Consider the following 18,343-nt stretch of genomic DNA (forward strand, 5'->3'; position numbering starts at 1 on the left):
AGTAAATTATGCTCTTTAATTTATCCTGAGGGCAGAGAAGAAAGTCATTACCCCTTGTTGGAAGGTTAGTATTTTAGTCCTAAGTGTAAATGTGACTGAGTCCTGGAGTTTCTAGTTAGGAAAGCCATGCAGATATGCACAAAACATCTCCAACATCTTATACAATAATAGGACGACTTATTGATATTCATGATCTAATAGTAGAATATATCAATTCATTCATATATCAGAATATAAATGATGTAGGAGGTACTGGTAGAATATATCAGTGTAAAATTAAAATTACTTATGTAGGGACAGGAAAAAAATTGCTGGGACACTTTGAACACTATTCTATTATTATTAATTATTAGAAGAAGCTATGAATGTATAGTAAATAATATGCTTTACTAAAATTTACCCGTAACTACTGAAACCAACTAGATTTATTTTCATTGACTTCAGTGACAGTTGGATGATGGCCCAAGATGGCCCAATTTAGACCACATACATTTTTCTCCCTTCAGTTACCTACATGAGCAAAATTTCCATCACATGATGGAAACGTCATTCACTGAAATATTAAACTGTATTGCTAGGACATCTCTGATATAGAGGCACCAGCTGAAGCTTAAAACCCAAAGGATTTTGTTCAACAAAATTTCCAGCAAAATCTGCATAATTTATAAAGACTCATCTGGTCAGAAAAGGGCACAACTTGATCAATTAACTTTGTAAACCTTAAACAGCTGAAGTGTGCAACACAGCCTAAGAAATAAGGCCATCAGTTTAAGTCAACTAGGGTCTGATCCAAATCACATTAAAATCAATGGAGACTCTCACTGAATTAACTTGATTTGAAACAGATACCTTGTGAAGAATAACACTGGTCTACAATTTTTGAGAAGTCGTCTGCTTCAGAGATAAAATGTGCTATTTATTATGTATTTTGATGTGCTGAATTCAAATATGACAATTAAAACAACTGATTGGCTACTGTTTCTAAGATATTTAAGTTTTTACATTTTATGTCTATGTATATTGTGTAGACAGTAGAGTTTTAATCATAAATTGTAAACCTAGGTCTTTTCATGTGTTTATGGTTGCTTTACATGATAATATTTCACCTGTCCTGTTTATGTAACACTTTAAAAATCAGCAAAAGGGTTATATAAATAAAATTTATTATGAAAGAAAAGGCAAAAAACTATTATGTACATAGTTTAGTCCTATTCAGTGTCTACTCGGCACTTCTTGGCTTGTCTCTTGTATTCATTAAATGGAGCATCTCTTGTCACTGTCCAGCAATAGTCTGCAAGCATTGATGGGCTCCATTTGCCCTGATAGCGTTTCTCCATTGTTGCAATGTCCTGTTGAAATTGCTCGCCGTGCTCATCGCTCACTGCTCCGCAGTTCGGTGGAAAAAAATCTAGATGAGAGTGCAAAAAATGTATCTTTAGTGACATGTTGCAACCAAGGCTTTTGTATGCCTTGAGGAGGTTTTCCACCAACAACCTGTAGTTGTCTGCCTTGTTGTTTCCGAGAAAATTTATTGCCACTAACTGGAAGGCTTTCCGTGCTGTCTTTTCCTTGCCACGCAGTGCATGGTCAAATGCATCATCTCGAAGAAGTTCACGAATCTGAGGACCAACAAAGACACCTTCCTTTATCTTAGCTTCACTTAACCTTGGAAATTTTCCACGGAGGTACTTGAAAGCTGCTTGTGTTTTGTCAATGGCCTTGACAAAGTTCTTCATCAGACCCAGCTTGATGTGTAAGGGTGGTAACAAAATCTTCCTTGATTCAACAAGTGGTGGATGCTGAACACTTTTCCTCCCAGGCTCCAATGACTGTCAGGGTACGTCTACACTTACCGGAGGGTCCGGCGGCAGGCAATCGATGTTCTGGGATCGATTTATCGCGTCTGGTTTAGACGCGATAAATCGATCCCGGATCGATCCCGGAAGTGCTCGCCGTCGACGCCGGTACTCCAGCTCGGCGAGAGGAGTACGCGGCATTGACAGGGGAGCCTCCCTGCCGCGTCTGGACCCGCGGTAAGTTCGGACTAAGGTACTGCTCTACAGCCAAAATACTTCTGTATAACCAGTATAACCACTATGGTACCTTAGTCCGAAGTGGGGGGTTAGTGGGGACCAGGCCTCAGAGTGGCCAATCTTTCTTGATGTAGTGGGAATCTCTTGCACGACTATCCCATTCGCAGAGAAAACAGCAGTACTTTGTGTATCCAGTCTGCAGACCAAGCAAGAGAGCAACAACCTTCAAATCGCCACAAAGCTGCCACTGATGTTGGTCATAGTTTATGCACCTCAAAAGTTGTTTCATGTTGTCATAGGTTTCCTTCATATGGACTGCATGACCAACTGGAATTGATGGCAAAACATTGCCATTATGCAGTAAAACAGCTTTAAGACTCGTCTTCGATGAATCAATGAACAGTCTCCACTCATCTGGATCGTGAAGGATGTTGAGGGCTGCCATCACACCATCGATGTTGTTGCAGGCTACAAGATCACCTTCCATGAAGAAGAATGGGACAAGATCCTTTTGACGGTCACGGAACATGGAAACCCTAACATCACCTGCCAGGAGATTCCACTGCTGTAGTCTGGAGCCCAACAGCTCTGCCTTACTCTTGGGTAGTTCCAAATCCCTGACAAGGTCATTCAGTTCACCTTGTGTTATGAGGTGTGGTTCAGAGGAGGAGGATGGGAGAAAATGTGGGTCCTGTGACATTGATGGTTCAGGACCAGAAGTTTCATCCTCTTCCTCTTCCTCGTCTGACTCAAGTGAGAATGATTCTGGTGCATCAGGAACAGGCAGTCCTTCTCCGTGTGGTACTGGGCGTATAGCTGATGGAATGTTTGGATAATGCACAGTCCACTTTTTCTTCTTTGATACACCTTTCCCAACTGGAGGCACCATGCAGAAGTAACAATTGCTGGTATGATCTGTTGGCTCTCTCCAAATCATTGGCACTGCAAAAGGCATAGATTTCCTTTTCCTCTTCAACCACTGGCGAAGATTTGTTGCACAAGTGTTGCAGCATATGTGTGGGGCCCACCTCTTGTCCTGATCTCCAATTTTGCAGCCAAAATAAAGGTGATAGGCTTTCTTAACCATAGTGGTTATACTGGTTATACAGAAGCATTTTGGCTGTAGAGCAGTGTAATTGGCAAAGTATATGAAAGTCCAGTAGAGTTGGGTTTTTTAAAGCAGAATATGTTATGCAGCTCAGACAGCAGTGCTATATGAATGCTGCTTGATCAGTCCAATGTACAGCTGTGCTTGTATAACTGCATAATATGAAACTTTGACTGCCAACCTTTACATCTTCTCTAAGATACAAAGGATATTGAAATAAATTCCTAATTATCGTAAATATATGCAGCAGTTTGAGAAGAAACATGCAGATGTGCCAGGGAAGTGGGTTATTTAATCTCAGATCATACAACTTGATCAAGGTATTTAAGAAAAGAATTAGTAAAACCATGGAATTTGGTCTGCATAGTCTTCCCAGCAGAGGCTGTTCTATCTATAGGCGGAGTAGGCTGCTTTGGGCTGTAGGGGCAGCTGGGCCAAAGCCTGAGTGTGACACTGTGTGCCAGCCAGGTCACAATGCCACTCACTGAGAATTGGCCCACCTACCACCTAGGGGTGGCCAGATTAAATCTGAGTGGTGTGCCCCCCACTTCTGCCATAACCAGGGAACCATCAAAAGGCTTGCTGCACTATCCCTCCCCCCGAAGTCTGACATCCCCTCCCAGGGGGCAATCCCCAGTTGAAAAGCTGTCTTCCACGGGAAGGGGGGAGAGGGTACACTGAAGTTTTGCCTGTAGAGGCAGATTGTCTTGAGTCTTCCCAGGCATGCAGGGAATTTCAAGTGTTGGAAAGGTTTACCGAAAAACAAACAAACACATCTTCTGTGTGAAGCTTATTAAGGGTATTTCGCTCACTCTTCCAAGTTAATCAGGAACATGTGCCTCTTCTATTGGGATATACTTAACTATATCCTGTAGCATAGCTTCCCTGCCCTGACACCCACGTCCTGGGATAGATGATTCTTCCTATGCCCATGTGTCTGTTAGTTGTCTCCTTCCCAGTGGAGCGCATGCCAGCCTGCCTTACCGAACCAGTTCCAGGAGGACGCGTCCAGCCCAGTTCGCACTCAAAAGTGGGTCCGTTTCACACCAACTCCCACCCCGGTCCCGAGAGAACTTTGAGTTTTACGCACAAGCGGATTTAATGAAGGGTCCCGAAAGGTCCCTTATGCGCTAACCATCCGCATGCTGTGCCAGGAGTCTGTGTGCCACCCCACGGATGCTGCGGGCGAGCCTAGGAACTGCAGGAGCGCCCTGCTGGGCACTGAGGACTTGGCCATCAAATCCCGGAGCCTCGCTCGGTCCCAAGCCACACCAGGAACCCCCAGCAGGCTAAATAAGCACCTCGCCTTCCCATTTGTCCGTTCGCGGGGCTCCCAGCCGCCGCCAGGGCGTTAGGGGACATCTGCAGGAAGAAACCCGGCTTACTCTGCTCCCGGGCTTCGCGCTAGCTGGGCAGGGGCAGCCAGCAGCAGCACGCGGTGCCTCGCCCGGGCAGGCGCTCGCTCCCCGTGGCGCTGGGGGCCGAGGGGCTGGGTGTGAGCAGAGGCAGGGGCTTGGGTTGGCTGCGGGGCTGCCCGGGGCAGGGCGCGCTGCAGCCCTTGCCCCAGAGGCGCCTGGGGGGGCGATAAGCATCTGGCGTGACGTCAGGGAGGAGGCTGGTAAGTGGCGCTGCCCAGAGGCGCTCGGGGCTCTCAGCGCGGCTCCCCTCCGGCCCAGTAGGACGCCAGAGCGGAGCCCAGGCGGGCAGGACCCGCGGAGAGCGGACAGAGACCAGCAGCAAAGGAGCCGCGCCAGGTAAGCGCCACAGCAGCGGGGGCGCCCCGCGGAGCTCGCCTGCTAGTCCCGGGCGGGGAGCGAGAGATAATGGGCGGGAGCCGAGAGTTGGGGGGCAGGAGGAGAGGGAGGGAGCAAGGGCAGAGAGTGGGGGCAGTGGCAGAGACGGGGAGCGATGACAGCGGGGAGCAGCGGGCTGTGGGGGGCAGGGATAGAGGTGGGCAGTGGGGGGCTGTGGAGCTGAGGGGGCAGTGGCAGAGAGGGGGAGCAGTGATAGCAGGGGACTGTGGGGGGCAGGGATAGTGGGGGGGCTGTGGAGCGTGAGGGGGCAGGGGGAATGTGAGGGGGCAGTGATAGTGGGGGGCTCTGGGAGCGTGAGGGGGGCAGTGGCAGAGAAGGGGACCAGTGACAGCGGGGGGTAGGGGGGATGTGAGGGAGCAGTGATAGTGGGGGGAGGGGGCCGTGATACTGGGGGGCTCTGGGAGCGTGAGGGGGGCAGTGGCAGAGACGGGGGGCAGTGGGATGTGAGGAAGCAGTGATGGGGGGGGTTATGGGAGCGTGAGGGGCCAGTGGCAGAGACGGGGACCAGTGACAGTGGGGGGCAGGGGGGAATGTGAGGGAGCAGTGATAGTGGGGGGCTGTGGGAGCGTGAGGGGGCAGTGGCAGAGGGGGAGCAGTGACAGAGGGGGGCAGGGGGATGTGAGGGAGCAGTGAAAGTGGGGGCAGGGAGCAGTGATAGTGGGGGGCTGTGGGAGCGTGAGGGGGGCAGTGGCAGAGACGGGGACCAGTGACAGTGGGGGGCAGGGGGGAATGTGAGGGAGCAGTGATAGTGGGGGCAGGGGGCAGTGATAGTGGGGGGCTCTGGGAGCGTGAGGGGGGCAGTGGCAGAGAGGGGGAGCAGTGACAGCGAGGCAGAGACGGATTACTGGCCAGCGAGTGTTCTCCTTTCGATGAGACTGTCACACCTTTTGCAAACCTCCAGCCTCCCATCTGCCTGGTGGTTCAGACTCGTGAGCGAAGCGCGAGCGGAGCTCTGGCCGCAGCGGCGGCTCCTAGTGAGAGTAAAGCCTTTGACCTGCTGATTGGAAGGGCCGAGGTCCCATCTATAACTCAGCCGTAGGACAGTGAATGGGAGCAGCTGAGCGAGACAGAGGACTTGGAAAGGGGGCAGTTTGCTAGACACTCTTGTTTTACTGCAGATTCACGCCAGGTGCTGCCTTCTCTCCTGAGGCGGGGCTCCCAAGAACAGTTCGGCCGCACTATATTTGGAGGTAGGCAGGCATGGGGCAGGTTGAGCCCGGTCACGGGGGTACAATTCATAGATTCAAGGACTGGAAGGGACCTCGAGAGGTCATCGAGTCCAGTCCCCTGCCCGCATGGCAGGACCAAATACTGTCTAGACCATCCCTGATAGATGGTCCAGCACGGCTGAAATGGCCCCGTTAGTCCCTGCAGAATCTAAGCTTCCTTTGAAAAAAAATAAGTTTCTAGCCCGTAATGTTAATAAGTTCTTGTAAACATGAACCAGTGCAGGGCTGAGTCTGCAAGCGGAGAGAAGGAAACCTGGCGTGTACCACCTCTGTTTGTGGGGAAGGTCCCAAACCCAGCGGAATGGCTGCGATTCCTGTGTGCAGAACCGATGGCTGGGGTGTAAAGGGCACAACGCGGGGAGACGGGAGTGAAGGGCTGAGTAGATTTGCTCCATTTCTCTGCAGCAAGAGGATACAGAGGACTAATCCTCCACCATGTATTGGGGGCCGTTGTGCTAAGCTGTTGGGTTGCGGGGGGCGGGGAGAATTTCTTTCACGTTATGTCACATAAATTCTGGCTTCAAATTGTCATTATTAACTGATCATTTTGAGAGAAACATCAGGCTAGTCTAGGATTATGGGTAGAGATCTAACTACGCCTCTGCCGCCTACCCCTGTAAGAAAGAAACTAATCACGGTCTACAAAATTCCCCTACTGCTGTAAATGGGGAAACAAACCTGCGCTAACTAAGCGGGTCATGAAAGCAACAGGGAGACAGCTTTTCCTGGATTTGCCTAACTCTCCTCTATATGTTTGCAGTGTAAGTCATTGCCTGAGGGAGCCTGAGCCATGGCTTGGAATGATTTCAGTGTCCTCAGCTGGTTCAGGGAGAGTCGGCAGTCCCGAAAACTAATTCTGCTTATTGTTTTCATTGCATTACTCCTGGACAACATGCTGCTTACTGTAGTGGGTAGGTGGAACCTTTTCTTTCCAACTTACTTTAACAACAAAACCTTCCCAATGGATGCACTGAACAGTCTGTGTACAGTATCTTCTTCTGCAAGTTTGATTGGTGTTTCTTTCTAAATAATACATTCTCTGCAATACATTTTTTCAAATTATATATGAGATATTGTAGATACTTCACAAATACATACTCTACTCATCCAGTCACCTCATAGTTTTGGTTTAGTTTATGTTTATTAAAAAAATACATGATAATTGTCTAAAAAGTTCTTCACAGAGTTATCAGTAATTTCTAGTGGGGAAAAAGTTATGTCATTTTCTAAATTATTTTTAACTGTGCAGCATTTTCTTTCCTCTGTGGTCATGCAAACCAGAAGGACAGGCTAGATAACACTTGAGAAATATGTTTCCTCATGATAATTCCTGTGCACTTGCCCCCATCATCATTGCTCTTATGAGATGATTTTGGTGGCAAAGTAGTGTTATTTAGTCAGACTAATATGAAGGCCTTTTAGATAGATTTTAAATAACTCACAACTAGGTTTAGTAAAATCAACTTTGATCAGAACAAAGATTAAGGGCCCAACTGTGCAACATTGAAATCAATGGCAAAAGTTCCATGGTATAGAGACAGGACCTAACCACATATTAGGATAGAATACTTACAGTTAAAAATGTTCAAAAACTTGAACTCTAACTTTAACTGATTGTTTTAGAAGTCCTCATATTAATATAAATTTGGATACAAAGATGCAAATAATAAAAAGTCAAAAACAAGGGGAAAATACCAGTTTGTGTTCACACACTTGTATTACATAGATATACACATAGATTCTACAGATTTGACACCTTGGGCTATACCATGGCAGTTTTAAAACTAAATTCCTTATTGATTTCATTAGGGAGTTTAGCTTAAAAAAAGAAAAGAAAAAATGATGGCACAATATGGCCTCTAATGAAAGGCTAATATATATTTTTGGCAAGTAATTTTTTTTTTTTAAGGAAAAATGTTCTCTTGTAAACAATATATGCATTTCATTGGTTGTTCAATAATTATGTTAGAAGACCTTTTATGTAATCTCAGTTTGCAGGTTTGCTGAAAAAATATATTTCAGAACCATATATAGTTTCAGACTTTTGCAGGAGGCAATACACGTTAACTGTTGATTTTGTCACTAATATTTTCTGATTAAAAATCTCACCTGCTTTTACTATTTTAAAAATACTAATTTTCCTTTATTATATATTAATCCAGTTAGGATATAGCTAATATCTTAAAACATGTACAGAATTTTACTTTTAAATGACTTCATTTTATATGAACTTAAAAACCCCTCACCAATGAACAGCGTGAACATCTTAGATCTCTATTTATTTAATATAAAAATAATAGAAAATCTTTTCCCTCTTAATAGTGTTATTCCCAGCAACATTTATTGAACATAATAGATTTTTATTGGAAGTGTCCATGGTTTAAATGCCTTCTTAGATCAGTAAATGTTCTTTGTAAAAGCATCACACGGCAAGACTGCACAAATAATGTCTTGGGGTTCCTCACATGTTTTGCCCTTAAATAGTACTTGTGTAGACAGTCAGTCATGTCTGTCAACATAAACTGAATATCTATGGAAAAGACTTGCAGAAGTTGCTTATAACTACACTTCCTAATTATAATTCAGTAGTCAGTTTTCCCCCCCCTGGAATAACCTTTGTTATAATGCTTTGCTGAAGGCAATAAATAAATAAATAAATCAACAAACTCTTTATCATTGTTCTATATAACAAAGCCCTATTTTTATTTGTTCTGATGTTACATTTTCTGTGATAAAGTATGCATGCTAATGAAATTATGGCATTTACACACAACAGATACTAAGTTACTTACATATTGTGTTTGCTTTTCCAGTGCCAATAATTCCCAGTTACCTGTACAGCATTAAACACCAGAAAAATGAAACAGAAATCCAGACTATGAGACCTGAGATAGCTGCATCAACTGTGGCCAGTTTTCAAAGCATCTTCTCCTATTATGACAACTCCACAATGGATACTGGAAGTCAGTCTGATAGGACAAGATCAAGAGATTTGTATCATACTCAGACAGAGCAAATGGTGGTAAATGTGACTAATGCACCATCTGATTGCCCCACGAAAGACAAGGACTTGCTAAATGAAAATGTCCAAGTTGGTTTATTGTTCGCTTCTAAAGCCACTGTGCAGCTAATCACGAACCCTTTCATAGGGCCAATGACAAACAGGTATGTTATTTCTCTTATATTGTTAGCATTTTATACTAAGATTTTACTATAATCAGTATTTCAAACAAAGATTTATTTTCTTTTTCTATGGCCCCGACTCCCTGGAGTTCTCATTTCATTTATAGGCACTGGAATGTTTGACTATCACATCTGCTTTATAACTAAAGCTTTTTCAAAGTAAACTGGTGTATTATGCTTGAACCATTTTGCTACTTTAATCATCATCCAATTTCTTTTCTCTTTAACTCCTCGGTCTGCATATCTTTATAGAAGCTTTTACTGAAGCTTTTACTGAAAGGGTCAGTCAAAAATACTACATTACTGGGCCAGAAAGACAAGATGGTTCAGTAACTAAAACAGCCAGATCATTGTGCGTAAACCTATAATGTGAGAATTTGATGTTGAAGTTGTAGGCAGCATTCAGAATTTTTTCCTTGCATGTGCTGTAGAGACTCATTATTTATAGTGCATCTTGTGAATCTAGGACTCTGATTAATGTTCTATGAGCTCATAGTGAGAAAAAAAATGCAAAGCTGTGTTTGACCTCAGTGGGAAAGGGAGCAAGACTATTGTATACGTAGTTGATGCTTTGCTGTTCCATCACTGAACTACAATATAGGAGGCTAGATCCTCAGCTGGTGTAAATCGTTTTACTTCATTGAAATCAATGGTGTCACACTGATTTACACACTGATGTTCTGGTCGAATGTCTTCATACAAAATGTTCTTTTTTAGATGTCATATGTGGAAATATTGAAAGGAAGTGTGTTTAAAGGGGACGTTGCTGAAAATTTATTTGAATGGAATTAGAACCACACAGCTATAGTATTCATACTATTAGTATTTCACCAATGAAATTAAACAAAAAAAGAAAGGAAGCATGGTGTTGTTTGTTTGGAGATAGCATATTTATAATTGTAGTTTATTTTAAGCATTTGGTGTAAGTGGAACAGACTAGAGGTTATTTTATTGATAATAGCTCAAGTAGTACAGAAATGACAGTATCATAATAAGTGACACGATGAATATGTGGACAGGAGTGCCCTGTGCACAAAGTACAATACTTGTAAACTTGATCGATTTTTTTTAAAACAATTGTGGGAGTTCCATTATTAATTATGAAAATGAACATTTTAAAGCCCTGTTTTAATGTTAATGGTTTGTGTGCATGTTCCCCATTGAAGCAATTTCTTTCAATCCCTGGGCTTAATACTATATGTTACCTAATCACATGTTACATGGTACCTAATCTGTAAAATGTATGAGAATATAGGATCCCTGTGTACAAGGTTACTTCCAATTTTGTTTAAAGTCAAAGCATTATTTTTTGTGTTTTAGATATAACCTGTTTTTTCAACAAACAGTTTTCTCTCTGGAAAGTGTTCTTTGGTGAGCTCTCTATTATGTTGTCCTGGTCAGATGGTTTTCTTTTGTTGGAACATGCAATGCTTCTCATGCATGCCAGTTATACAAACAATCAAACCATTGGAAGTACTAGATATTTCTGCTTCTGAAGTCAAAACTGATATCCCTCTTAAATCTTTGGGCTTGTCTATACACAGAAGATAGAACAGTTTAACTAAATTTTTAGTGATCTAGCAATATATACTACAGCGGGGTTTGCACTGGTCAAATCTTCCATTAAATCTGTGCAAGTTTGTGTTTAGACCAGCCTTTAAACAAGATTCTCTCTCATCTCACCTCACACCCCCTTGCAAAAATTTTATGTAAATACCTAGTGGAAATAAGGGATTTTTTGTCGCTGATGAGCAACTCCTATGAATTTATTCATCAACAGTAGTCATTATGATAAAGGTGGCATGTAGATTATTTGCCTAGATTGGTACATTTTTATTATAATTTTGCAAGGGTATATCCCCCACACAGACACTTTCATATAAAGAATAGTAATCTTTTAATAATATGCCATTTACAAGTATTCTATTGATTTTGTTAGTGGTCAATTTAAGTGGTCACACTGGTAATACAGTTTATGTAGACTCTGCGGAAAAAAATACACTGTGGAAGTGCCTGGAAGCCACGGTGTGTGCATAATTATGGGTTCATATCTGTTTGTATTTTATGAACATAGTCCTGATGCACCTGTGTCTTGGGATGGGGGGCATTGCTCCTGTGGAGCTGTGCTCTGGGGAGTATACTGGATGTGGTTACTGCCGGGGCACAAAGCCTCCACACAGATGGCCCTGAGCTCCTGTGGATCTTGAGGGATCTGTTTGGATCTCTGGGATCCACTAGGTTTGAGAATGGTCCGCCTAGTTTTTTTTTTTTTTTTTTTTTTTTAAACATGGCTATCCCCTCCTTCCCATCAGGTCGATGTAGAGAGAGCTTTCTGAGAGGTTGCATACTGAGATTTCCTCCTGGACACTTCCTGGACCTTTTTCCAATGGGAGGGAGTGTTGTGAGGCATTGCATTACCTACCATATTGTATGTGGGCAGTGTAAAATTTATGATGTCCTTAACTATTAATTTCCTGTTTAAGTGTTTGAGTCTTGTAAACAAACAGTATATTCTTTTTAAGTATACAGAAAAGAATGTGATCATGACACAATAACCCTAACTTTGATCCATAGAGTGTTGTGGTTTAATGTATAATTTTTACCTTGACCTCAGTATCTAAATACTTTCTTTTGAGGGATGTTTTAAGGAAAATATCATCAATTAATATATTCATCACCTCACAGCAGAGTTTTTTGGTGAAGAACTTATAATAGCTGTTTCTCTCTCTCTGTAGGTTAAATAGAAAGTGTAACAATATTGATTTATTATAGGTGGAACTGGTAGCACTGCCTATGGTTAAAGTTGCTACAGACTTCTCCTTATAAATAACCTGTTTTCAGTCGTTTATAACTTTGCCAAACTAAATTGTTCAGCCTGAGCTTTTCCATGCTGGGTGTCTTTGTCAAGTTGAATTGTTTTTGGAAAGTTTCAATAAAAATGGTTCTGCTGTTTCTAAGAATGGGATTAGGGAAAAAATAAGTTTTGTCCATGTTAAAAAAAGTCATAACCTTTTTGGTGAGCAGCTTAGCATGTTTCTTTCTCAAAAGAGTTGCATGTTATGTTTTTGTTTTTAGATTACTGGGGAAAGAATGATATTTATTTTGGGTTATTGTTCAGATTGTATGAAGAAATGTGCCCTTTTAAGCACTCAAGTTTTGTACTTGATGCAACAGATAATTGCATTAATTTCACTTTGCAGCTGTATCTGGCTCTCTTACTTGTTTTTAGAGTTTTTCCATCTTTAATTCAATAATCTAATAATTAAAAATTAAAACCATCTCTAACTACACAAAAGAAAAAAAGGAGTGAGTGATGCTAACTAATGGTTGTACATTCCAGCATCATTCAATGGACAGCTGACAATATACAGATATTTCTTAGAGAACTAGGGGTATGTCTACACAGAAAAAAAACTGTGCCTGGACTAGCTTACCTGAGCTAGTTTACATCCAGCTAGTATGGGAAACAGTAACAGTGCAGACAGTGCAATGCAGTCACGATAAGCCCTGTATGGATCTTGGGTACATATTCTGTTCACTAGCCTGCTCCAAAGCCTGCACTGTGCCATCTCACCTGAGGTTGTGTCTACACTACACTATGCTTGCCTCTGTGCTCCCAGATGGGAGCAAGGGGGAAGCCACCCAGCGCTTCTTGCCTCCGGCAGGGAGATCCACACCCGGAGTCAGGTCAGCTGCCATGTTCTCTGCAGGAAGCTGGAACTCAGAGGGGCAGCAAGGCTCCCAACATAGAGTGTTGTGTCCCGACAGCAGACCAAGTTGGGAGCCCGGTGGAGACTCAGAGACAGCTTTCTTGTCAATTTCAGGGCTCCAGGGGACAAGAATGACACCCAATAGTGAATGTAAAGAATGCAGTCTCTACACCAGTGGTCTCCAACCTTTTTACGCCCAAGATCACTTTTTGAATTTAAGGGCAACCCAGGATCTATCCTGCCCTTTCCTGAGGCCCTCCCCCCTTCCCCAAAGCCTCACCTCGCTCACTCCATCCCCCCCCCCCCCCGCGTCGCTTGCTCTCCCCATCCTCACTCACTTTCACCAGGCTGGGGTAGGGGATTGGGGTTTGGGAGGGAGTGTGGGCTCTGGGCTGGGGCCGAGGGGTTCGCAGTCTGGGAGGGGGCTCTGGGCTGAGCCTGGATCAGAGGGTTGGGGTGCAGGAGGGAGTGTGGGGTGCAGGCTCTGGGAGGGAGTTTGGGTGCAGGAGGAGGCTCTGGGCTGGGGCACAGTGTTGGAGTGCAGGAGGGAGTACAGGCTGCTGGCTCTGGGAAGGGGGGGTCAGGGCTGGGAGTGCAGGAGCGGGTATGGGGTGCTGGCTGTGGGAGGGAACTCAGGGCTGGGGTTTGGGGTGCAGGAGGGGGTTGGGGTGCTGGCTCTGGGAGAGGGCTCAAGGCTGGTGCTTGGGGTGCAGGACAGGGTTTGGGGTGCAGGAGGAGGTATGGGGTGCTGGCTCCGAGAGGGGGCTCATAGCTGGGCGTTGGGGTGTGGCTTCCTGCTGGGCAGCACTTACCTGCGGCGGCTCCTGGTCTGTGGTGTAACATGGCTGCCGCTAAGGCCAGCTCCCTGCCTACCCTGGCCCTACACCGCTCTCGAAAAGGGCCAAGGCACCCTTGCGGCCCCTGGGGGAGGGGAAGGAGGCACGTGGCTCTGTGCCAGGGCCGGCTCTAGGCACCAGCAAAACAAGCTGGTGCTTGGGGCGGCACATTTTTAGGGGCGGCATGACCGGCACCAGAATGCCGCCCCTAAAAATGTGCCCCGGCCGCCCTAGCTCACCTCCGCTGCCGCTCGCGTGCCGCTGCTCCCCCTCCCTCCCAGACTTGAGAGCCTGGGAGGGAGGGGGAGAAGCGGCGCCCGCGCCGTGGCCACTCGGAGTCTCCCCCTCCCTCCCAGGCTCTCAAACCTGGGAGGGAGGGGGAGATCCCGAGCGGCGCGTGAAACAGTTGTTTCGCGCGCCGCTGCTCTCCCTCCCAGGCTTGAGAGCCTGGGGGGAAGAGGCAGGGCTGGGGATTTGGGGAAGGGGCGGAGTTGAGGCGGGGTGGGGGTAATTAAAAAACGAGGGCGGGGCGGCCAAAATTGTTTTTGCTTTGGGCGGCAAAAATCCTAGAGCCGGCCCTGCTCTGTGCCCTGCCCCTCTCTGCAAACACCACCCCCGCAGCTCCCATTGGCCACAGCTCTCTGTTCCCGGCCAATGGTAGCTGCGGGGGCAGTGTTTGCAGGCAGGAGCAGCGCATGGAGGGAGACCCTCCCCCTCTGGGGCCATGCTGGCTGCTTCCGGGAGCAGCGTGAGGCTGGGGCAGGCAGGGAGCCTGCCTTAGCGGCAGCCCCACTACACCACCAGAGATCGTGATGAACTGGGAGATCCTCTAGGATCAACCAGTGGATTGCGATCAACCGATTGGTGACCACTGGTTGACACATACACACTGCGTTGCCCTAACTACACCAACCAAGTCCTTTGCCTCTCGTTGAGGTGGTTTTATTATGTTGGCATAGCAGGGGAGTTACAATGGTGGAAAGAGCATTTGAGTATGTACACCTCCACTGTTTTGTCCACGAAAGCTGCCTTTTGTCAACAAATTGTGTGGGCCTCATACTGTTACCCGTGTTAACTAGATTCAAGCTAGCTTGGATAGAGTAGCCCAGTGGTTCTCAAACTTTTGTACTAGTGACCCCTTTCACACAGCAAGCCTCTGAGTGCGCCCCTCCCTTTACAGATTAAAAACACCTTTTTTATATTTAACACTATTATAAATGCTGGAGGTGAAGTGGAGTTTGGGGTGCAGGCTGACAGCTCACGACCCCCCCATGTAATAACCTCGCGCCATCCTGAGGAGTCATGAGCCCCAGTCTGAGAACCCCACCCCATGCACAGCTTTTGTTGTGTAGGCATATCTTCTGTTTGCCATGGAAGAGTCAATAGCGCAGTCTGCTTTCACTCTAAATATTGGTAAAAGTTACTTTAAAAAAAGCAAATATAGAGCTAGATTGTGGCTTTTCCATAAGCCCACAGGCAGAATCTAGTCATACTGCCTCAGGAGCAGATCAGGGATCATATAACTCAGTCACAATTGATCCCTGCTTCCTCACCTGGATCTGGAGTGGAGTTGGTAGGGAGTCATCTGCTGCAACAGGAGGAGTCACTTTATCAGATCTGGTGGGGTTTCACATGCCCCCTCTTTCCTCCCCCCAACTTTTGAAAAGAAGCCTAGACTGGTTTGGAGGTAGATGATGAAAATATTCTCCTTTGCCATGATGTTCCCACTTCATAAACTTCATTGACAGTGAATCATGTCCAGCTTCCACAGAGTGGCAATTTCAAGTATTTTACTATTTCTACCCTTGAAAACGGGCTTCAGCACAAGCCAATGTCAAAAATCTACCTATGAGTCAAATACGATGGTATAATTTGACTTCATTTAGCAGATAGAGGGACAGAAACAAACATTAGATACCCACTGAATGTTCCAGAAAGCAGCCATTTTGAAGTCTTGCAATCTCTGTTAGTAGAATTTTAGATTTTATATAGAATTTTCTGCTAAGAAATGTCACACTTAAAATCCTCCCCTATGCTGGACAAGACAAGTTCCGGGCCTCGTTAATATCCTTAGTGAAATAACACAAACTCATACACAACATTGATAAACAAATAGCACTTGCCATATTTGCAACCAACATCAACTTTTGATATATTGAACATCCACAAGTCAAGAAAGTTAAAAGTACGTGACCAGGCTATACTTCTCCCTCGATGATTGCAGCTTGAAGTCAGTGTGTCTTGTGCTCCTAAGTGACTTCAGAGTTGGATTTTCTCAAGCTCCTCGGGGCCTAACTTTAGGCTCCTAATTTTTGAAAAATTTGGCCGGTGTGTATAACAAAATGTTTGTGAACTTTTAAAATGTATTGAAGTATAAATAATTTTTCATTGTTAACACTGAAGCAATTTTGTTTTGAAGTGACAAAGATTTTAATGCCACCGGGTCAAAGATTTTAATGCCACTAAGAGAAAAGATTAATACAAGTCAGCTTTAGCCCCTGTTAGTGCATATAGATATGTACTGTGCTTAAAAATTAATTATTTGTGTTTAAAGTTAAGTCAGGGGAATTATTCATGTGAATAAAATTACATACCTGCCTAGTATTTGCAGGATGATGGCCTTAATTTTCAGTATTTTGTTTTGCCCTGTAGCAGTTTTGTAAAATTCAAGTAAGATACCTTTAGCAGTAGTAGCATTTAAGCTCCCACTCCCTAGCCTTTAAAATTTATAATGTACTACATTTTATAATCTAAAGTTGCAATAACACAAATCATCAAATTAGATTTACAAAGTCTCAACCTGAATTAAATAAATGATTTTAAAAATAAGTAATTTAATTTAATCATCCCACACTGTCAAAACCAGGGTGATAACTGCTTGAAATGTTAATTATGGAGAAACCATCTACTTTCTACAACAAAGCAACATCAAGCCAGAGACTGAAACCTTTGTCCTTCAGCTCCCAGAACACAGCTCCCTAGCCCTTGAGCTGAAAGAAGTCACCATTAGCTGCCTGTTATAGAAGTGCTTTTATGTTCTTTTTAAGTTATAGGCAGCGATTATAGGGTAGCGTTCTCTCTCTCACCCACCCACACTAGTATTTTCAAAAGGTGTATCAAATACTCAGTGCTTCAGTTTGTTTGCCCAATGAGTTAAGCATGCAAAATCAGTGGAGATTTTGGAAAATATTGGTTGTAACAGCTCATCTTGTTCCCATTTAAAACAGAAACCCCCTGCCCCCCAAATTGACATTAATGGCAGCAGGCTGGATCCCTGCAGCTATCCATAAAAAAATTAATAACCTTGTTTAATTTCAACTTATGTTATTTTAGTATAGCTCATGCATGGGATTTATGAGCTAAAAAGAGAAAATGAAATGTTAAACAAAAGCCAGAACATTTCAGTTCTGGATAAGTTTTTAATTACATGTATTAACTCAATAACTTAAATTTTCTTTAACTTTGTAGAAAGTCTCCTTTGCATCTGATGCACAGGCAGTTTTCAATCCAAAACATATTTTCCAAGACAAAAATTCAGGAGAAATAAAACAGGGCTTAATAATAATGGAAGCTAGTTGCTACCATAGCTATGGAGAGTGACAGTTTGTAGGAAGAGGTAAGGGCCTTAACAATATTTGGGTTTGCTTCCTGCTGCCTTATGTAGTCATTTACATAGATGTAAACTGGGTGCAAAACAGTAGCATTTTATATTTAGTTTACACATAGATTCATAAATTCTAAGACCAGAAGGGACCACTGTGATCATCTAGTCTGACCTCCTGCATTATATATGGTTATGAAACTTGCCAAAAATAATTCCTTTGGAACTATACCATCCACTCTTGATTTAAAGATTTTAGTGATGGAGAATCCACCATAAGCCTTCGTAAATTATTGTAATGATTAATTACCCTCACTGGTGAAAAATTTACATATTATTTCCATTCTGAATTTATCTAGCTTCAATTTCCAGCCATTGGCTCTTGTTGTACCTTTGTCTGCTAGGGTGAAGAGCCTATTATCAAATATTTGTTCCACCACATGCATATGTATGGGCTAATCAAGTCACCCCTTAACCTTCTATTTGTAAGCTAAATAGATTGAGCTCTGTCACTGTAAGGCATGTTTTCTAATGCTTTAATAATTCTTGTGGCTCTTCACTGACTCCCAGTGTGATGCTGTGGCCATGTTCAGCTGATGATCTACCATTTACATGTGTAAATGACTACAGAAGGCGTAAGGAGGTTAAGAATCAGGCCCATTCACCTATACCAAGAGAACAGAAGTATGAGGTAACAGGACAACAGTGAGATGATAGACTAAATTGCCTTTGCTGAAAATGGCAGAATTCTCAGAGTAAACATGCCAAAATGCAGAACACAGTCAGCCTATTCTCAGTTACACCAATACTATTCTGGAGTAATGGCACT

General features: G+C 44.0%; 1 protein-coding gene across 1 annotated transcript in view; it reads left to right on the top strand.

Annotated features, from left to right (window-relative positions):
• The first annotated feature begins 4,793 nt into the window (after window positions 1-4,793).
• The window catches only part of SLC18A2 (solute carrier family 18 member A2), a 54,317-nt gene continuing 40,767 nt past the window's right edge, over window positions 4,794-18,343 (top strand). The window contains exons 1-4 of the mRNA XM_065407141.1: window positions 4,794-4,895; window positions 6,074-6,145; window positions 6,945-7,095; window positions 8,998-9,349. Of these exons, the coding sequence (XP_065263213.1) occupies window positions 6,975-7,095; window positions 8,998-9,349 (473 nt within the window). The 5' untranslated portion in view covers window positions 4,794-4,895; window positions 6,074-6,145; window positions 6,945-6,974. The remainder of the gene's footprint in view (window positions 4,896-6,073; window positions 6,146-6,944; window positions 7,096-8,997; window positions 9,350-18,343) is intronic.

Source organism: Emys orbicularis, chromosome 7 (assembly GCF_028017835.1).
Source record: "Emys orbicularis isolate rEmyOrb1 chromosome 7, rEmyOrb1.hap1, whole genome shotgun sequence".
NCBI classification, from domain to species: Eukaryota; Metazoa; Chordata; order Testudines; family Emydidae; genus Emys; species Emys orbicularis.